Source organism: Anomaloglossus baeobatrachus, chromosome 4 (genome assembly GCF_048569485.1).
Source record: "Anomaloglossus baeobatrachus isolate aAnoBae1 chromosome 4, aAnoBae1.hap1, whole genome shotgun sequence".
NCBI lineage: Eukaryota > Metazoa > Chordata > Amphibia > Anura > Aromobatidae > Anomaloglossus > Anomaloglossus baeobatrachus.
The window spans coordinates 406113711-406136739 of record NC_134356.1 but is presented as its reverse complement, the minus strand read 5'-3'; the positions used below and the strand labels follow the sequence as shown (position 1 = coordinate 406136739).

Here is a 23029-nt window from a genome sequence, read left to right as displayed (position 1 = left end):
TCATGTGTTTTGGCATTTGCTTGATATTCAAAGGAATCATGACACATTACATTTCCCGATATGTTACTACAAGTTTCACTAGTCCCATTTATGAACATATTGGCATAAGGCCATAACATATCATGAATTGTCCTTTCCACTAAGCTGGGTTTAAAAGCATCTACAGTATTTATAGCTGTCCCAAAACTTATTTTTATATTCCCCATAGGGATGAATCTCAGGTTAGTCAGTCCAGTATTATTTCTTGGTACCCAAATTCCTCCCTTAAAAGCCAGATATTGCAAATTGGTGACTGTTGCATTCAAATTGCCTTGCCACCATGGAAGATTCATCCATCCCACTATGGAAATGGGTACTGTAGTATTCTATAGACGAACACTTCGAGTGTCTTTATCAGCAAGATGATCAGAACAACTTTTCCACTTTAAGATTTCCTCCATCAATACCGGGACATCCAGATAAGGGATACTGGTGGCTGTAACCGAAGAATGTGTACAGATCCAGCAATCTGTGTGTTGAAAATGTGATGGTGCATCAGAAATGTATTCGCCATAGGTTCCTCCTGATGTAGACTTGTCCATCCAACGACCAAAGAGGCAAACATCAAACACAGGAATTTCTCCATCTCATCACTATCGAGCTCTTCCCAGTAACCGATACCATGGATTCCGCTTATTTACAACACCATCTGCAAATAAAGATACACTATTATTCTCGTAAATAACATTTTTCTTGTGGGACATATTCCCACTTCCCCACTCCTGGTCTCATCAGGAAAGTACGATCTTTTCCGACCGCTATTACCGCTGTCTCTGAGGGCGGTCCTTGGAGGTTTTGAATCCATATTTTTGCTCCTACATTTGTAATATTAGAGGATCCAAAACCTTTAATACCCCTTATTGTTAATTCTGCTGGGGCAGTTCCTTCTCTTATTTCAGACAAGTTTATTGGAATTATTAACATCTGAGCAACCCTCTGGTGTTTCACCAAAATCAAAGGTTCATTTCCCAAATTTAGCATCAGTACCTTGATTTCTCCCTGATGATCTGCCTCTATTACCCCTCCCACCACTATGGCTCCTTTTAACGCTAAACTAGAACGAGTGGCTATTTGACCATAATGATCCTTTGGTGTATGGCAACCCAATCCTGTTGAAATTGGTTTTACCTTACCTGGGGGTACCACGACAGTTTCCAATGTACTGAGGTCTAAACCTGCTGCTGAATAAGGCGTCGCTCTTTCTGGTGTGCCCAAACAGCTGTACCTTGCCTTGTCAACTGTTGGACTGACTTGTCTGATGGCTGCTGCTTTATCTGCTTCTGAATTAAACAAACGTTCAAGTGAGTTAGTAGGGACATGAGCATCGACATGAAATACAGTGGTCTTGGTAGATTGAATAATCCCTTCAATGTCTTGCCACACTTCCCTGACAATCTCAAACGCATTTTGCTGTTCCTCTCCCCATGGGAACTCATATTTATTCCTCGTTACTTTGTACAAATGAGCCAACATTTGTCCCAAATGAGGGATATGTTGTCTCCAAAAATCAAACAATCCAATATAAGACTGAGTCTCCTGTTTGGATTTAGGGACCGGAAAATTAATAATTTTCTGTCGGGCATTGGGCAAGATCTCTCTGTGCCCCTTGTTCCACTGAATCCCTAGACATGTTACCACCTGAGACGGTCCTTGAACCTTGGCATCACTGACCTCCCATCCTTTACTCCTCATATGAGCAACCAGTTTTGCCAATTGATCTTTCACACTTTGCTCATCTTGTCCTTGTATCATTATATCATTGATATAATGTGAGATCTGCATTTCCTTATGACAAGACATAACCCCAAAGGAGAATCTTCCTTTGGTTAGATTAAGAGTCATCCATTTTAAGACATCAATTCCCAAAATACATTCTGGTATAGGAACTACCAGCACCGTATACTGCTTGATAGGTAAATTACCTATCTTCAAAGCTACCTGTGTCTGAACCCTGGTGATCACTTGACCACCTAAGTCCAGCAATTTTTACTCGAGGTCCTTTTATTTTTTCTGGGTTTCCATGAATTAAAGTAGCCTCCGCCCCCGTGTCAATCAAAGCTGGGACTCTTTGAACATTTCCCCCTTTCCAATGTATGCTAAGATTGACGTAGGGACGTTCGTCCCTGTTTATCAATAGGGGGGCTTGGCTGGCTACCTATGGTAAATCACTTCCTTCTGAACTTTCATTTACACAGACTTCAGTCTGTGCATTAGCCCTTCCTTCCGTGACCTTTGTGGCCACGGCTGCAGCCAGTTCTTCCAATGGATAAACTGACTGAAAATCTTCCCAAGACACTTTCTTTGGGGGGTTTTCCCCTTTTCCTTCTGATTTCTTTACCTTGGGGGTTTTTGAACCCCCTTCCACATTTGTAGTGGTCACTTTCTTTGTGGATAGAACTTTCTGTTTGTACAACTTCCATAATTCTCCTGTCTCCTTTCCATCAATCCTTTCCTTATTGATCCCGGCTTTAAGCAAAGCCTGGAACATGTCTTTGTGAGGCACCCGTGGGGCCTCCCCTACTGATTTCTCTTTACAATCAGGATTGTTTGGCTTACTGTTACCAACATGGCCTCCAGGGGATGGTTTATCCCACTGTCCCATATCCTGTAACTCCCTCATCCTCCCTAGAACTACACCGATTGATTCTCCAGTCAGCGCTACAGTTAAGGTTAAAATAACTGAGTTGTATGCTGGAGGAGCATGTTTAACCAGCCTATTTCTTATGCTGGCTGTCAATGGGTACTGGAGATAATCATCATCCATTCCCAAAAGAGGAAGAGCATTCCTCATTGCTTCTTCCTTCAGCCTTTCCATACCATCTTTTAAGGTATACCAAGGTTTATCATTGATAGGAAAGTCTGCTTCTGATGGATATTTGTCCAGAAAAGCATGGGCTAAGATTATAATTAAGTTTTGAGTACCATGCTCATTATGATCAACAAAATAATTTTTTATTGATCTCTGAATTTCTGGGTCCTGAGACATGGTGACAAATTTTGCCACGTCTCCGGCGTCAAAGTGCACTCCACCTCCTCCGAGATAGTACACCCTGACCAACCAGGGAATTTCTCCTTCTCCTGGTTTTTGTCTAAACTGTGTTAAAATGCTATCAACTTCTCCCTGAGAGTAATCTTCAATGGTTACTCGATTTTTTACATGAGGAATTGTTCTCTCATTTATGATGGCATTACCATCTTCGTCATATTGCAGATTCCCCTGACCATCCCGGACATGTTCCCGGATGATCTCATTCTCTGTCCTCTTTAGGCGCCTCCTTATTGGGTTAGCCTGAATCTTCCCTTTATGGTAATCCTCCTCATCAGATGATGAAGATGAATCCCACACATCCCCATCCCAAGTATCAGGATCCCAGTTTATAGAAGCTGAGACGATACTTTTATGTACTTTGGTTTTATTTACTTTTCCTCTTCTTTTCTTGTACTTATTTTGAGCAATTTTGATTTTATTTACCTTTCCTCTTTTCTTGTACTTATTTTGAGCAATTTTTACGGCAGCTTTTTCTGCCACATTCTGATAATGTTCCAATTTATCCTCCAACAGTCTGGTATTACATTCCAGAACTGTTTTCAGGCCACCTAATTCTATCATCTTTTGTTCCATCTGGGAACTTTTCTTCTGCATCTTTAGATTACGCTCATGCATTACACTATATGCACTTGCCAAAATCCAGATGTGCCGTGCTAAAGACACTACATCACCTGTTTTCACAGGGACACTACCGAATACATTCACAACATCAGTAGCTTCACTACCCTTAAGCTTATCCTGCCATTGTTTGCGCCGTGCTAAAGACACTACATCACCTGTTTTCACAGGGACACTACCGAATACATTCACAACATCAGTAGCTTCACTACCCTTAAGCTTATCCTGCCATTGTTTGTGCCGTGCTAAAGACACTACATCACCTGCTTTCACAGGGGCACCACTGAGTACATTCACAACATCAGTAGCTTCACTACCCATAAGCTTGTCCTGCCATTGTTCTGCCAATCCACAAGACACTACATCACCTGTTTTCACAGGGGCACTACTGAGTACATTTACAACATCAGTAGCTTCACAACCCTTGAGCTTATCCTGCCATTGTTTGCGCCGTGCTAAAGACACTACATCACCTGTTTTCACAGGGGCACCACTGAGTACAGTCACAACATCAGTAGCTACACAACCCTTAAGCTTATTCTGCCATTGTTCTGCCAATCCACAATTGACCAATTCATGTGCTATAAGATTGTAGGGAGCCTCAATCCAGGTGGGGATCTCCACAACAACCTCCTTAACATTATCCTTACGCTTTCTGAACATTTTGACACTATGCAAAAAGATTGAAAAAATATATCTGGAAATTTGCCAAATATATGTTTAATTTCTAAATTACAAAAATTTGTTAAATTACTTCTTATAGAAGTAATCCTGCCGACTACGCCAATTTATGTCTTGCTAAATTCTACTAAAAAGGGGGCTTAAAGCCCGTACTTACGAAGCGCTCACTGATATCCTAATCAGGCACGAATACTAATATTCTTTATAGCAAGATACTATTTATTTTAATAGCACATGAATAGTTAATGGTACATAGGCATTTAGAATAGTCATAGAATCTTATACAATAACAGAAATATGCATCAACATTACCGTTTGTTGTAGCAATCCTTTCACATCGGAGGGAGTCGATTTAATGATAAGGAAACAACATGGCATGGCATCACAGGAACAGTGCGTACGTACACTTCAATGTCCTGGAAGGTATTTCCCTAACATTAAGCGAGTTCGGTGTATTTTTTATAGGAAAATATTGTAGGTTGGGTTTAAAACGGTCGTCAGCATGTGACAGCTGAGTCATGTTCATGTAACTTGACCACAAACTGCTGGGGGCACCGTTTGCTTCCTGCACATTTCCTGCACATCCTGCCAGTGGTCAACTGGTCAACTGTGGTCGGCCATAGTGTTAGCGAAATATTGCAATGAGCCGTAAATTTCATATGTAAGCTTCCTTCAACCTGTCTTTACGCTAACCACAAGTTTCCTGTAAGTGGAACTGTAAATGTTACTTCCTTATTATCTAAAACTGCTTCAAGACATGTATTCTTTGGTCATCATGTTGGCCTTCCAAAAGGACATCTCTTTGATACTGAATTATTGATGGATCAAATAATATCTGGGATCACTCCTATCTTATGATTATGATTTGATTCCTATCTAATCACACATTCTTTCAGTCATATCACATTGGTATCACACGTGGAAACATCTAGCAAAGATCTAGGGGCAGAGACCTTTCCAAAACGTACATTGGGGACTGGAAATAGAACAAATAGACCTTCTAATGAATCTTAGTGTAATATTAAGATTAATAAAAATTAAATGATAAAGTGAAGATACAGTGGTCCCCCACATTACAATGTTCTCAGATTACAGTATTCTCAATATACAATAACTAGAAGATGAAGGTGGCCTGATTCTAACGCATCGGGTATTCTAGAATTCATTGTGTAGTTACTGTATGATTTTTGATTTTACACATTATATATATATATATATATATATATATATAATGTGTGTAGTTGCCAAGTGTTTGTGTAGGGCGCTGTAAATGTTCTGGGTGTTTGTGTGTGTGTGTGGTGGTGTGTGTGTTGTGGTGTGTGTGTTACGCGGTGTGTGTGGGTGTTTTGGGGGGAGGTATATTTTGTGCAGTATGTGTGTCTTGGAGGAGTAGTCCTGGGGGGAGAGGAGTCTAATAGGAGTAATCCTGGGGATAGAGGAGTATAATAGGAGGAGTAATCCTGGAGATAGAGGACTATAATAGGAGTAGTCCTGGTGAGAGAGGAGGATAATAGGAGGAGTAGTCCTGGGGAGAGAGGAGGATAATAGGAGGAGTAGTCCTGGGGAGAGAGGAGGATAATAGGAGGAGTAGTCCTGGGGGGAGAGGAGGATAATAGGAGTAGTAGTCCTGGAGAGAGAGGAGGATAATAGGAGGAGTAGTCCTGGGGGGAAAGGAGTATAATAGGAGGAGTAGTCCTGGGGAGAGAGGAGAATAATAGGAGGAAGAGTCCTGGGGAGAGAGGAGGATAATAGGAGGAGTAGTCCTGGGGGGAGAGGAGGATAATAGGAGGAGTAGTCCTGGAGAGAGGAGTCTAATAGAAGGAGTAGTCCTGGAGAGAGTGGAGGATAATAGGAAGAGTAGTCCTGGGGGGGAGAAGTCTAATAGGAGGAGTAGGCAAAGAATAAAGTCTGGCTCACTTCTGTTAAAGTTGGTGCCACCGAGAAAATATCAAATGTAGAAAAAACAAACTCGGGCACTCAGAAAAAATGAGAATCAGAGTCAAAGTGATGCTTGAAATTCAGTTTGCTTGTTTTTTATTGATGCAAAGGTAAGAAACAGTTCTAACGTTTCGGCCCTAACATTCGGGCCTTCGTCAGAGATATTCTAGAATAAGGTATACAGAAAAGAAAAAAATTGTTATCAATCTCATACATAATACATGGTATGACAATATGCACAAAAAGAGAACAATATTGGCCAAGCAAAGTACTGATATGGGGTACACGAATGAAATTTAGGGAGACAATTGCGTTCCGTACATATGTATAAAAGGAGTCTAGTTCTGTAAAGATAAGAGAGGAGAGATTTCTGATAAATGAAGTCGCATAAGAGTAAATAGAGACATACCTATGCGGTCATAAGTAGAATAAGCGCATATTCACAAATGTGAAAGATCCAGGTAAGTAAACAATGGTTACCTAGGGAGTAGATGAGAACTTCAGAAACTATAACTGGCATTGAATATGTGTAGACTCATAAAAGGAAGTTTTACCTTCTAAAGAGATCTGGGAAGAGGAAGACCAGGAGAGAGAGTGTATAACAGGAGCAAAAAGGGAAGGGGAGAGTGAAAAAATGATAGAAAAAGTAAGTACAGGTAGTCCTTGGGTTACAATGAACGGTCTCGAGTTACATCGTTTCGTGGTTACGACGCTTTATACGACGCTCTAGTCCAGTGCTGTACAAAGGAAAACGAGTCTTCTGCACGCCATAACACCCTTCATTATGGCTCCCAAACGTAAGCCAGACTCATCTGATACCGGCCCCAGTATCTCCAGCACCTTCTGCAGCTGCCTCCCAAGCTAAGTGTTTGCAGTACTGTACTGTTATTATGGTACAGTACTGTATGAACGTATGATCCGGCTTACATCGAAATTCGGTTTACGACGCCGTGTAAGAACGGATCAACGTCGTAAGTCGAGGACTACCTGTAGTAAGAAAAAAGGGGGGGGGGGGAGAAGGAAAAGAAGAAAACAGGGGAAGAAAAATGAGATAGAAAGAAAGAAGAAAAAGAAAAGAAGAAAGAGGGAGAAAAGAGAAAAAAAGAAAGGAAGAGAAAAGTTTCCGAAAAATAAGGGAAAAGAAAAAAGAAAGAGGAAAAGAATTAAGAAGGAAAGGAAGGAAAAAAAGGGAATACACTCGGAGTGTTACAATGGATACCTTTGCTATTTACCAACGTTTCTAAGACACGGATGGATCAGAACATCCAAGCAAAAATCAGTGATAGGTCCGAAATTACAGAGTCCGCTTGCACAGACTGTAATTAGGATATCTATATCAAAGATAGTGATCCAATAGTCAGGAAAAAATTATCACAAGGTGGTCTCTAGGCAGTATAAAATCGGCCAAAAAAAGGCTGCGGGGTACATACCCTATTATTGGGTAGACAACATAATTTATTCTTGATATGAATACATGTAAGTCCCTGGAGTCCAAAATGACAGTACGTATTAAATCCAGAGAATAAATCTATGAACAAAAAATGCATGAATACAGAATCACACATTTATAGGTAATTTTGTAATTAAAATGTGGGGACCCACCATTGATGGTAAGGGGTAAACATAACATACCACTATGTGAGGATAGGAGAATGCAGGTACAGGTCAGGACAATGACCCCTGGGGTTAAAGATTAGCTGTGACTGGATCTGTTGATATATGTATGCATAATTATATAAAGAAAATCATGGTGAGCAAGGATTGAAGATAGAACTGTTTCTTACCTTTGCATCAATAAAAAACAAGCAAACTGAATTTCAAGCATCACTTTGACTCTGATTCTCATTTTTTCTGAGTGCCTGAGTTTGTTTTTTCTACATTTGATATTTTCTCGGTGGCACCAACTGTAACAGAAGTGAGCCAGACTTTATTCTTTGCCTATTGACTATTTTTAGTCTGAGCTCCTTCACTGTAACGTTCCATTCTACTACAAGAATGTCCTTTACAACCCTCTCTTTTAATGCGGAGGAAACCTCTTCCATTTTGGCAAGAGTCCTCTCTCCGAACACATTCTTATCTATTCCAGCAGAAGAAACCAGAACAAGAGAGACTATGAGAAAATCCTTCGGAAACAAACTGCGTTTGAACTACATTCAATAACGCTGGCGGAATACCACAGAGCTAAACGCATACCCCGCGGTCTGCGGGTTCCCCTTCGCCCTACATTATTTGCTGATAACACTGCCTACTGCAACAAATTTGAAAGTATATTGAACAAGTGTTCGATGGATATCATCATTCTCACTATCGATTTTCTACAACTCGAATTAAGAGATGTTGGCGAAAGGATCCAGAGCATCGAGGACCAACTAACGAACACTCTCCCGGCATCCGAATGGAGCAACATGAGAACATGAACACAGGAGACCATCACGGACTTTCGGAAAATACTACAGGATCGTAAGAGATCAAAATTCATTAGGGACCAGGAGGACTACTCCAAAAATCGTATCTATAAGTGGCATTTTCAGGAATCTCAGGATCGACGACAGTCATATTACGGAATATATCAGGGCTCAACTAGCTCCGATAGTGATCACAGTCAATCCCGTGGCCCCTCTTCTTCTTTTTTAGGACCACGATGTCCCCAAAGAGAAAGACGAGGCGGGGGAAAAGGAAACCAAGGGGCACCTCACAAAGTCACAACTCGATCACAGGTAGAACAAACATCCTATACAACATCTCATCCTACCACCTATCACCCACTGAGTCAAACATATTACAGAAAGGACTCTCCTTCTGTCCCACCCCTACATTCAATGAGTTCACCCTTCACCAGGAACTCAGACGGTTCTTCCGGTCCCTCAGTCTAAAGACACACTTCCAGACTCTAGACTCCAGTACTAGTATTTCCCCACAAACCTCCCGACTCCGGGATCTCAGATTAACTATTCCCAGTACGTTTCAACCCCCCAAGATCTATCACCCTGTCGAAACCTTCATTGGACTAGTGACCACTGACACAAAGAAAGTCATTGACGATATAAAAAATGGCCACCTCCACATTCACAACAATTTGACACCCGAGGAAACTCAGGCTTTAAACAGCCTTAAGAATAATCAAAAATTGGTCATCAAGCCAGCCGATAAAGGTGGGGCGATCGTTGTGATGGATAAGACCTATTATATCTCTGAAATACAGGGCCAATTACTGGACCAGACTATTACAGACTGATTCCACGTTATCCCACATCTAAAATCAGGGATCTTATCAGACACCTCATTGTGGAACACACGACTCTTGGTACTATTGACCAAAAACTATCAGAATTTTTCATGAAGGACTTCCCCATTACACCAGTGTTTTACACGTTACCCAAAATTCACAAAAATCTTAATCAACCTCCAGGACGCCCCATCGTGGCCTCCATGGACTCCATCTTGTCGCCCCTGGCCATCACTCTGGAAAAAATTCTGACCCCTATGGTACCACTCATCCCTTCATACATTAAGGACACCAATGACTTCCTACATTTCTTAAGAACAACTAGCAATATTTCTTCTGATGATAATTTGGTCACTTTAGATGTACAGAGCTTGTACACTAGTATCGACCATCACCAGGGGATTGAGGCAGTCGATTTGTTTTTGGACAAACACGACAGACTTTCTCCCCAACAAAGAAAGTTCGTGATTGATCTCCTGCAGCTAGTGTTACATAATAATTTTTTCCTCTTCCAGGACCAGTTCTATTTACAAACAAAAGGGACCGCCATGGGATCAAACGTGGCACCGCCATATGCCAACATTTTCATGGTACATTTCGAGGAAACATTCGTCTATACACACCCCATGTTTTCCACACACGTGGTGACTTGGCATCGTTATATAGACGATATTTTCATGATCTGGCATGGCGACATATCCGAATTAGGGACCTTCCATTTGGACTTGAATGGGTGTTTACCTAATCTACAATTTACCCTTAATTCTGATAAACATACAATGAACTTCCTGGATATTCTAATTTAAAAATCCATCGACGGCACCATTTCAACAGATCTTTACACTAAGCCTACAGACAGGAACAGACTGCTGCACTACACTAGTGCACACTCGAGTCACATTAAACGAGCATTACCACGGTCACAGATCATGAGAGTGGATCGTATAGTATCTAATCCTGATACACGCGAAACACGTCGTATTGAAATGAGTGATAAATTTCTAGGAAGGGGGTACCCACACAAGATTGCAACTCCTGACCCAACCACTAGACATAAAAATCAAACACAGGGCCCAAGGGCTACCTATGTTGCAACATATCATCCCTTCCAGGCACACATCAAGGGAGTCATCCTAAAGCACTGGTCGCTATTGGGCAAAGCCTACCCTAACATTACTGAATTTCAACAGGTACCTCTCTTCTGTAATAAACGACCAAAGAATTTGCGAGACACTAGTTAGAGCAGACATTGGCTCACAAATCAGACAAAGACGACAAACTACTCTTCAAACCACTCGCAGTGGTACCTATCCATGCTTACATTGCATCCAATGCTCCAACATTACGAAAGGTAACACCTTTACCCACCCCTGTACCGGTAGGATTTTCCATATACGGGATTTCTTTACATGTGACTCGATGTATGTTGTGTACCTCATTAAGTGTCCTTGTGGTCTCGGATATGTTGGGGAGACTACCCAACATATCCGAGACAGAATACGTAAACATAAATCCACGATCCGGTGCAAGCAGACACTCCTACCTATTCCAGTGCATTTTATCAAATTTGGTCACACAGTGGCACAATTAAAATACCAAATTTTAGAACATGTATCTCAACCCAGGAGAGGAGGTAACAGGGTAAAAATTCTGAAGCAACGAGAGGCTTTCTGGATCTATACATTGCAAACATTGGAACCATTTCGTCTTAATCGTGAATATGAGCTTTTTTATTAATATTACTGTTCTTCTCATGATCCGTCTCTTTTCCTTACCCTAGTTATTCTCATTTTTTCTTTCCCTCTTTTGTTCTCTCTATTTTTCTCCCACCTCACTATTTCCCCCTTTCCCTTCTTCTTTTGCATCATTTAACCCTTTCATTTATTTTTATTAAATGTATTTTTAATTTTTATTTTATTTTTATTTCTCATCATTTTACTTTCATTTCCCTTTCATTTTTATTCCTATTTTATAATTTTTCTTTTTTATTTTATTTTTATTATTTTTATCTTTATTTTCATTCTTTTTTCATCTCCACTCTCCATCCTTCAAATTCCCCCCCCCCTTTTTTCAATTTTTTTCTATTTTTGATTACCTATCCTTTGCTTTATGTTTCATACAGTTTATACATCTTGGTCACATTTATTTTATTTATTTTCCTCATTCTCTTTGGACATCTGTCCCTTATCTCATCACACCTTTCTCATTGTATACTCTTATCCCCTTGTATAACCATTTTTCCTTCATATATGTTACAGTGAGAGTATTAATATGCTTTTCCTTGCACTAATTCCTTCTGTGACAATATTTTTTCTTTACTTTCCAGACGCAGTAACTGACACACGGCTTCCTCACTGCACGGAGTTTCCTGCCTACACCACTGGTTGTCATCACTGAAGGGGGAGTGCATCTGCGCGTGCGTGGTTACGGCTGAATCTGCATCCGATCTGCGCTTGCACAGTTTACTCGCTCTGCATGTCGTTCACCTTCCACGGTCGCTGCTTGCGCATGCGCCGATCGGCCCCTTGGCCCCTCCGCGCATGAGCGACTTGACGGCCTCGGACTGCCCCGTTACATCAAATCCAGATATCTGGCATTCACCTGCACACCCTATTGGGGATGCGTGATGGCCGTCGGTGACCGCTGCCTGCGCATGCGCTGAGTGGCCTTTTTTTGGCCGTTCTGCGCATGCGCCGGTGTGCGTTCCACTGTCCGGCCTAGCGTTCCACCCCAATGATTTCCGATGAGGGCATATCCTTCACAACGGTTACAAAGACAGTCTTCACTCCACTCCATGCACCACAGAAGTCCACGTGCAGGATGCACTTTGTTCATCCCAGAGGGATTTTTCCCGTTTTCAAGCACAGGTAGTACAGTACTTCTATATCTTCTCCACACTGTTCTTTAGTCTGTACATATGACTTTTTCCTTTTTCCATTTTGTTTTCTCTGCATTGTCTTCATTAGGTCTGTGACTGATATCCTCTTTCTAGCCCCCAGTAATCTTACTATACCAGCATATACAGGTTGGTGTTTTCACATAGATCTGTTTTATCTTCAATCCTTGCTCACCATGATTTTCTTTATACAATTATGCATACATATATCCACAGATCCAGTCACAGCTAATCTTTAACCCCAGGGGTCATTGTCCTGACCTGTACCTGCATTCTCCTATCCTAACATACTGGTATGTTATGTTTACCCCTTACCATCAGTGGTGGGTCCCCACATTTTAATTATACAAAATTACCTATAAATGTGTGATTCTGTATTCATGCATTTTTTTGTTCATAGATTTATTCTCTGGATTTCATACGTCCTGTCATTTTGGACTCCAGGGACTTCATTTATTCTTGATATGAATACATGTATGTTGTCTACCCAATAATAGGGTATGTACCCCGCAGCCTTTTTTTGGCCGATTTATACTGCTTAGAGACCACCTTGTGATAATTTCTTCCTGACTATTGGATCAATATCTTTGATATAGATATCCTAATTACAGTCTGTGCAAGTGGACTCTGTAATTTCGGACCTAACACTGATTTTTGCTTGAACGTTCTGATCCATCCGTGTCTTATCAACTTTGGTAAACAGCACAGGTATCCATTGTAACACTGATTTTATTCCCTTTTTTTCCTTCCTTTCCTTGTTAATTCTGTTCCTTTCTTTTTTCTTTTCCCTTATTTTTCGGTTACTTTTCTCTTCTTTTTCTCTCTCTTTCTTTTCTTTTCCTTATTTCCCCGCCCCTTTTTTCTTACTACTTACTTTTTCTATCATTTTTTCACTCTCCCCTTCCCTTTTTGCTCCTGTTATACACTCTCTCTCCTGGTCTTCCTCTTCCCAGATATTTTTAGAAGGTAAAACTTCCTTTTATGAGTCTACACATATTCAACGCCGGTTATAGTTTCTGAAGTTCTCATCTACTCCCTAGGTAACCATTGTTTACTTACTTGTATACTTGTATACTTACTTGTGAATATGCGCTTATTCTACTTATGACCGCATAGGTATGTCTCTATTTACTCTTAAGCGACTTCATTTATGAGAATATCTCTCCTCTCTTATCTTTACAGAACTAGACTCCTTTTATACATATGTACGGAACGCAATTGTCTCCCTAAATTTCACTGTTTCTTACCTTTGCATCAATAAAAAACAAGCAAACTGAATTTCAAGCATCACTTTGACTCTGATTCTCATTTTTTCTGAGTGCCCAAGTTTGTTTTGTCTATAATAGGAGGAGTAGTCCTGGGGGAGAGGAGTATAATAGCAGGAGTAGTCCTGGGCGGTGAGGAGTATAATAGGAGGAGTAGTCCTGGGGGGAGAGGAGTATAATAGGAGGAGTAGTCCTGGGGGGAGAGGAGTCTAATAGGAGGAGTAGTCCTGGAGGGGGAGGAGTCTAATAGGAGGAGTAGTCCTGGAGGGGGAGGAGTCTAATAGGAGGAGTAGTCCTGGAGGGGGAGGAGTCAAATAGGTGGAGTAGTCCTGGAGGGGGAGGAGTCTAATAGGTGGAGTAGTCCTGGGGGGGAGGTGTATAGGTGCCCAATGTGTGCGGGGGCGTGGCCAAGCGGGCACAGTGTGCAAGGAGCGTGGCCGAGCCGCCACAGTGTGCAAGGAGCGTGGCTGAGCCGGCACAGTGTGAAAGGGGCGTGGCCAGGCGGGCACAGTGTGCGAGGGGCGTGGCCAGGCGGGCACAGTGTGCGAGGGGCGTGGCCAGGCGGGCACAGTGTGCGAGGGGCGTGGCCAGGCGGGCACAGTGTGCGAGGGGCGTGGCCAGGCGGGCAGTGTGTGAGGGGCGTGGCCAGGAGGGCAGTGTGCGAGGGGCATGGCCAGGCAGGCACAGTGTGCGAGGGGCGTGGCCAGGCAGGCACAGTGTGCGAGGGGCGTGGCCAGGCAGGCACAGTGTGCGAGGGGCGTGGCCAGGCAGGCACAGTGTGCGAGGGGCGTGGCCAGGCAGGCACAGTGTGCGAGGGGCGTGGCCAGGCAGGCACAGTGTGCGAGGGGCGTGGCCAGGCAGGCACAGTGTGCGAGGGGCGTGGCCAGGCAGGCACAGTGTGCGAGGGGCGTGGCCAGGCAGGCACAGTGTGCGAGGGGCGTGGCCAGGCAGGCACAGTGTGCGAGGGGCGTGGCCAGGCAGGCACAGTGTGCGAGGGGCGTGGCCAGGCAGGCACAGTGTGCGAGGGGCGTGGCCAGGCAGGCACAGTGTGCGAGGAGCATGGCCAGGCGGAATGCGACGCCTGTCACTGTAATGACGTCATTTTGGAGCAAGACTGACAGACAGAGGCAATCATATATATAGATTATCAAACATTAAAAGGCAACATGTCACCAGATTTGGCGACTACAAGCTGCAGCCACCACCAGTGAGCTCTTATACATAGCAATCCAGAATACTGTATATAAGAGCCCAGGCCGCTGTGTAGAATGTAAAAAACTGTTATATAATACTCACCCAAGGGGTGGTCCGGTCAAATGGGAGTTGCTGCTCTCTGCTCCGGCGCCTCCTCTCTGCGGCTATCACCGTCCTTCTTCATCTGAGGCCCGTGTCCATAACACGTTCTTCGTCATCCACACAGGTCAGCATTGTGCTCTGCTTAGGGCAGATCAAAGTATTGTAGTGCATATGCATTGGTAGTCTTTAACCTTTCCTCGCATCTGCGCATTATAATACTTTGATCTGCCTTCCGCAGGGTAGATCAAAGTGTGACAGCGCAGGAACTGCAATGTCAGCCTGTGTGGATGACGTAGACACATCATCCACACTGGGCTGGATAGAAGGAGGAAGGAGATCGCAGCAGAGAGGAGGCGTCGGCCTGCCGGAGAGCAGCGACAACTAATCGGGCTGGACCGCGCCCTAGGCAAGCATTGTAAAGGGGATTTTTACGTTCTATAGTGCAGCCTGGGCACTTATATATATCATTCTGGAATTGATCCAGAAGTATCTAGCCAACGGCATGCACCTCACTGCACCACAGCCAGCAGAAATCTTATATAAGGAACATTACGCCACAGCTCATCATTAATTAGAGCTCTGTTCTGCTCTAACTCCACCCATCTTGGAAGCACTGGGAGAAAATGTCATGAAAATACTAAAAGTTGCTAAACTGTGTGCAACTCGAAGTTGCGCCAACATTTTGACATTTTTCAAAGCAATAATTGCAATATTGCTTGGATGAATCTGGGCCTTAATTATCCGATCCATAGGGTTACAAACCTGTGCCCCAGCAGCAAGCAGCAGCTTCACACACTGAATGTGGCCCTGAAGACAGGCTTCGTGCAGAGGCGTTATGGAGTCCACTGTAACCAGATTCACACACACTCCACTTTCAATCAGTTGTCTCAGCTGTAGGGCCTGACCTTGCCTCGATGCATCGTGGACGGGAGTCCTATCCACCCAGTTTCCTGCAGTAGAACAATCAGGGACATTATAAATCCAGATGTGGTCAGATGTAGATGCAGCACATTGCTTTTATAGGGACGATACACAGCCGTGGTCAACATTACTGGTACCCAAGAGGTAAGTACACTGAAAATAGTGTAATGTAACTCCCAGGAAACTCGGATGTCCAGGGAGAGGTATGAGCGCTGCAGCCCATTACCAGCCACTAATTGTCTGCAGCGCACACGTGGCATGGCATAAGAATGTCACATTAGCGCTGGGAGACCCAATACGAGTGTGGGATGTGAGGATAAGGTTTTTTATTTTAGTCACAGGATTACAGGTTTCAAAAAAGAGGTCCAAGATGGTGAACAACCCCTATAATAAATTCACCCTAACAGGCGAGAGCCATGGCAGTTCTGTCTCTTCCACCAGCCCTAGTTTCCAGTTACAAAGGGTATATGGATGTGGATTTCAGCCACCCTCCTGCCAGTTACAGTATGTCCACGTGTCTTAGAGCCATTTCACACAGTCGGCATTTCGCCGGATTACCGGATTCGGCACACTCCAGTACAGTGTTAATACTGTGACCGGAGTCAAGCATTGTGACCGGAGCTTGCCGCAATGCCATTGTACAGTATTAACACTGTACTAGAGTGTGCCAGATCCGGCAAGTTGGCGAAATGCCAAATGTGTGAAACGGCTCTTAGGCTGCTTTCACACTTCAGTCTTTTTTCCATCAGTCACAAACCGTCGCCTTGAGAAGATACGGTATCCTGCAAAATATTTTGCAGGATTCAGTTTTTTCCCTATAGACTTGTATTAACGACGGATTGCGGCTGATGGGCTTGTGTTGCGGAGTGGCTTAGGCTGCTTTCACACATCCGGCTTGAGCTCTGCGGCTCAATCCGGCTGTGCAAGCTATGCAATGGATGCGGTGAAAACATTGCATCCTTTGCATACGTTTTTCCCATGCGGCCCGTCCGGTTTTTGCCGCTTGCGGCATGCTACTGAGCATGCACAGTGGCAAAAACCGCATGCGGCGGCCGGATGCGTTTTTGCCGCATCGCGCCGCATTCGGCCGCCATAGGCATGCATTGAAAAATGCGCCGCATCGGCCGAATGCGGCGCGATGCGGTTTTCTTTGCCGCACTAAAAAACGTGCTAGGCAACGTTCCATCCGGCCGCCGCATCGGCTAAATCTGCCGCATGCGGCAAAAACCGGATGAACGCAAGGCCTTGCGGCACAATGCGGCACTAATTAAAGTCTATGCCGAAAAAACGCAACCGGAAGCAAAAAAAAAACGGTTGCGATTTTCCTGCAAAGTGCCGGAGTGTGCCGCATTGCAGAAACCGGAGGTGTGAAAGCAGCCTTAGGCTGCTTTCACACATCCGGTTTTTGCAGTGCGGCTCAATCCGGCTCAAAAACCTATGCAACAGATGCGGCGAAAAAAAACGGATCCGTTGCACAAGCTTTTCCATGCGGCCTGTCTGTTTTTTGACGGATGTGGCTTGATACTGAGCATGCGCAGTGCAAAAAAAACGCATCCGGCATCCATAGGCTTGCATTGTAAATCGCGCCGGACCCGGTGCGATGCGTTTTTTTCGCCGCACAAAAATACGTGCCAGGCAACGTTCCATCCGGCCGCCGCATGGGCTAAATATGCTGCATCCGGCAAAAAACTGACGCAACGCAAGGCCATGCGGCACAATACGGCGCTAATGCAAGTCTATGCGGAAAAGACGCAACCGGCGGCAAAAAAAAAAAAAAGGTTGCGTTTTTTCTGCAAAGCACCGTATTATGCCGCTCAGCAAAAAATGGATGTGTGAAAGCAGCCTAACCGTGAGGCGGAAGCAACAAGAATATAATGTTTTTTGTGTGCGGCGAAAAAACTGACGGTGACGGATGCGTTGGCATCCGTCGGGTGTTATAATGGAAGCCTATGGACGTCGGAATCTGTCGGATCTCTCTCTCTAGTCGCATCACTTTTGCCACTGTCTGCGGCACATCAGTCACGGATTGCGACTGATGGAAAAATACAAAAGTGCTCTTGGCAGTAAAAAAAGACAAAAAAAAAAAAAAACCAGGTTTTGCTGCCTTTTTGGTGTGTCATTTGTCTACAGTACATGTTTATTAAAATTAGTTTAATTCACCACAAAAGCAGCAAAAACACAGCGGTTGTGTTTTTTTACACTCATTGGTTTTACAGAGTGGAAAAAATGCAGCAAAAACACTTGTGTAAAAGCTATACACTGCAGGCTAAACAGCTGAAGAAAATCTTCCCCCACCATCCCCCCACAGGACCACCCGGGAAAATCAGTGGCAAACGGACACCCTGCGTGAGGAGCCAATGAAGACGCAAACATTTATTTCCACGGTTTTTTGTTTCCTTTAAGGAAGAGAGGAAGAAAAGGAAAATGGGAAGATGTAAATAGTCTTGAGAGTAAAGTAACATTGCTGGGAAGGGGCCACACATGCTATTTCCTATTACATCTTTATGGCTTATTACAGTCTATGGTCATTCTTGTTGTCCAGAATTAGGCCACACACAAAGTAACTGAGCCCAGGGAAAACCATGCAATGAGTGCTATGGTCAGCCACACTAGGGACATCCTCTGCCCCGAGCCCCCCGCCAGCCCCATGTTAAGTACCCGCACATGCGCACTCAGCTTCATGCCTGCCCTGCACCCACAATGGCGATTACTAGGATACCAGCTCCTACCGATGTCTCCGATTACAGGGCCCCTCAGGGCAGCCGGCGCAGTGAAGAGGGCTGCTCCGGTTTCCATAACAACGTCCACCTAGATGTCCTACTCATTAAAAATGCTTCCTGTATGTGCCGACCAAAGGAAAACAACTTCCCAGAGGATGTCGGGAATTGTAGTTTTCCGCTCTGACGGTTCCTGCTCACGTGACTCGTCTGCAGGAGCCTCTCACCAGGCAGTGAACCTGACACCCGGCCTGTGTCACGTGTTGTTTCATTAACGGCAGCAGTTTGTGACGGTTGAGCTGTTGTGATGCCTCCCCGGGCTGCAGCTCCATACTGGCTGTCTACCATTATAGCCACTAGACAACAAGGGGGCACTCTGTGTGGTTGGGCTGCTGGAAATAGCCATTAGATGCCTGTCTTCTGATGTTATGATAGGGCATGGTTCACATCTAGGATTAGGATGACAGTCCTATATGTATCGTTGTAGGAGCAAAAAAACGGAGTATGGTGCCTGTCACTAATGACTTAAAGGGGATGTTTATAAGACAGCCCCACATTAATGGGAGATGCCTGAGCAGCGCCATCCATCCAAGTCAGCGTACAGGTCTGCTGTGATCAACATCACGCTAGCTTGTCATATGAACACTGCAGCCCATGATTGGCTGCAGCGGTGATATTTTGTCCAAGTGAAAAAAACAAGCAGTGTTTATCTGTTCAGCATTATTAGAAGTAAAAGAAGCTGTAGGGAAATGTAGTGTAATTCTGCCACCAGGGGGAGTCAGAGTTCTGCAGCAGACGACACTACACAGAGCAATGAGAACCAGGAAGGAAATGCACAGCGTTCTCATGCACTGCCTAATCAGCACAGCTGAGAGGCAGAACTGCAGGGTTTGTGAGGAATAGTCACACAGGCTGGGTCAAACACCGTACGGGCAGATGCAGGACCGGAGGAGCAAGCAGAAGCGAAGTCAAAGTCAGGATAAGGTCAGTACCGGAGGAAGCAACCGAGTGGGGAATAGGAGGGGGGACACAGGACAGGAGGGACGACAAGGGGACGGAACACAGACAAGGGCACAGGGGCACAGGAACAGACAGATCAGGATATCACTCACAGGACCAGTAATCACAGGCAAAGCAGAGCTAAGCTTATAGCCGGCGCTGGTTCACTGGAAGTGTCAGCCTTTAAGGCATCCAGGGGCCGGAAGTGAGGCCCGAGAGAAGGCTCCGCCCCCTAGCCATGTGGATAGGGAGGCGAATCATGACAGTACCCCCTCCTCAAGGGGGGGCCACCGGACCCCCAGGCTTCCCAGGATACTTACGGTGGAAAGCCGCAATTAACCGATCGGCCCGCACGGATCGAGCCGGCACCCAGGACCTGTCCTCCGGACCGTAACCCTTCCAATGAATCAGATACTGGAGGGAACTACGAACCCAACGAGAGTCGATAATACGCTGAATTTCGTACTCCTCCTCACCGTCCACCAGTATCGGAGCCGGAGGAGTCTGAGAATCCACCATCGAAGGGACAAATGGCTTAAGCAAGGAGGTATGAAATACATTGGGAATACGCAAGGTCTGGGGCAGTTGCAACCGAAAGGCCATCGGGTTGATCACTTCGATGATCTCATAGGGCCCTATAAACTTAGGACCCAACTTAGCAGACGGAACCCTGAGCCTGATATTCCGAGTGGACAGCCACACTTTGTCCCCCACCTGAAAGGGGGGTCCCAGAGAACGGCGTTTGTCCGCTTGGCGTTTCTGGGACTGTTGAGCCGTCACGATGCACCGCCGTACCTCCTTCCACACCTCCCCAGATGCTGAACGATGGAGTCGGCCCCTGGACACCCCGAATCCACTCTAGAGAAGGTCCCGAAGTGAGGGTGAAACCCGTAATTACAGAAGAAGGGAGAAGTTCCCGTAGACTGATGGACTCTGCTATTGAATGCAAACTCCGCAAGGGGCAAAAACGTATACCAATCCTCCTGCTGAGCAGAAACCAAGCACCGCAGGATTTGCTCAAGGGTCTGATTCGTCCTTTCCGTCTGCCCATTAGACTCGGGATGGTTAGCGGACGAGAAGGACAACTCAATTCCCAACCACCTGCACAAGGCCCTCCAAAACCGAGAAATGAATTGTACCCCCGTCAGACACAATATTCAGGGGCAACCCATGTAACCGAACCACCTGGTCAATAAAGTGGTTGGCAAGGGTCGCAGCAGAAGGTAGACCGGAGAGGGGAACAAAATGTGCCTGTTTACTAAAACGATCCACCACCACCCAGATCACAGTCATACCATTTGAGACAGGGAGGTCCGTAATGAAATCCATGGACAAGTGGGTCCATAGTCTTTCAGGAACAGGTAATGGAACCAGTTCCCCGGCCGGCCGGTTACGACATACCTTAGCACGGGCACATGTAGCACAGTCAGACACAAACCGAGCAACATCTGAGTGAAGAGTCGGCCACCAAAACAGTCAAGCAACAGCCCTGCGAGTGGCTGTAACTCCAGGATGGCCACTAAGTACGAACTCATGGAACTCTTGAAGTACTCGTAACCGGAGGTGCAAAGGGACAAACAGTTTAGTGTCTGGAGCGGAAGATGGCACTGAGGACTGGGCCTCCCTGACCTCACCCTCTAACTCGGATGACAAGGCAGCGACCACCACCCCTCATGGAAGAATGGAGGAAGGAGGCTCTGGAGGTGACACCGGGTCCAAACTACGAGACAGTGCATCTGCCCTCACGTTTTTAGACCCCGGCCGAAAAGTAATACAAAAATGAAATCTAGAAAAGAAAAGAGCCCACCTCGCTTGTCGAGGCGTCAATCTCTTGGCGGACTCGATATACGCGAGGATTTTATGATCAGTTATGACAGTAATACGGTGAACAGAACCCTCTAAAAAATGCCTCCATTCTTCGAATGCCAACTTTACCGCCAATAATTCACGGTTACCCACATCATAGTTCCTCTCAGCTGGACTGAATTTCTTGGAGAAGAACGCACATGGTCGCAGATTAGTCAGAGTAGCAGGGCCCTGAGAGAGAACAGCTCCCACCCCCACCTCTGAGGCATCCACCTCAACAACAAACGGCGCCTCGAGGTCAGGCTGTACCAGGACTGGGGCGGACATAAACCGGTCCTTTAACTCAAGAAAGGCCTGGACAGCCGTTTGCGACCAGTTCTGCAGATCCGCCCCTTTCCGTAAAAGGTCAGTCAATGGCTTGGCAATTTGAGAAAACCCCTTAATGAACTTTCGATAAAAATTAGCGAAACCCAAAAAGCATAGCGCCTTGATATCCCTGGGTTGCACCCAATCCACCATAGCCTGCACCTTTCCTGGGTCCATTTTAAACCCATCACGAGAAAGGAGTAACCCAAGAAAGGCTATTTCCTGAACAGAGAAAACACATTTTTCAAGCTTGGCAAAGAGATGGTTATCACGTAATCTCTGTAATACTGAGCGAACATGCATAATATGCATATCTCTATCGGCAGAATAAATCAAAATGTCATCGAGATAGATGACCACAAAACGTCCAAGAAAATCAGAGAAGATATCGTTGATGAAATTTTGAAACACCGCAGGAGCATTTGTTAGACCAAAAGGCATCACCAAATTCTCGAATAACCCCTCTGACGTCAGAAAGGCTGTTTTCCACTCATCCCCTTCTCTAATACGGATAAGATTATAGGCCCCCCTGAGATCTAGTTTGGTAAACCACCGGGCTTCAGAGAGTTGGTTATAGAGATCAGGGATGAGTGGAAGCGGATACGTGTTTTTCACAGTAATTTTGTTTAATTCTTGGAAATCGAGACATGGCCTTAATCCTCCGTCCTTCTTCTTTACAAAAAAGAACCCAGCAGCCACAGGGGAAGAAGAAAGACGGATATGCCCTTTACATACTATCAGATATGTATGATTTCATAGCAGCCCTTTCTGGACCCGAGAGGTGATATAAACGGGCCTTGGGCAATTTGGTATTGGGAAGTAAATCAATAGCACAGTCATATGGGCGATGAGGCGGCAAAACCTCGGTCTCTGTTTCCGAGAATACGTCTCCGTACTCCCTCAGGTATTCCGGAAGACTCTCAGGACTTACGGAGAATACAGGTACAGATTGTAAACACCTTTTATGACAAGCAGGACTCCATTTGACTATTGTACGACACTTCCAATCAATAACGGGATTATGTAACCTTAACCATGGATACCCCAACACTAATCCAGCAGGGAGATTGGCCATTACAAAACAAGAAATAGTTTCAGAATGCAGAGACCCACAGTCAACAAAGGCAGTAGCAGACCAGACCGACTCCTTGACCCGGAGGTCGACATTTAGAAGTATCTTATTGGAGGAGAGGAAAGGTACCTGATAGTCTG

At 44.9% G+C, this 23029-nt stretch overlaps 1 protein-coding gene across 1 annotated transcript in view; it reads right to left on the bottom strand.

The window, feature by feature from the left end:
- The window catches only part of ASB13 (ankyrin repeat and SOCS box containing 13), a 28100-nt gene extending 9252 nt beyond the window's left edge, over positions 1–18848 (bottom strand). Inside the window, exons 1-2 of the mRNA XM_075345342.1 lie at positions 18659–18848; positions 15771–15958 (exon numbers count right to left, since the gene is read on the bottom strand). Of these exons, the coding sequence (XP_075201457.1) occupies positions 15771–15958; positions 18659–18725 (255 nt within the window). The 5' untranslated portion in view covers positions 18726–18848. The remainder of the gene's footprint in view (positions 1–15770; positions 15959–18658) is intronic.
- Positions 18849–23029: the final 4181 nt, after the last annotated feature.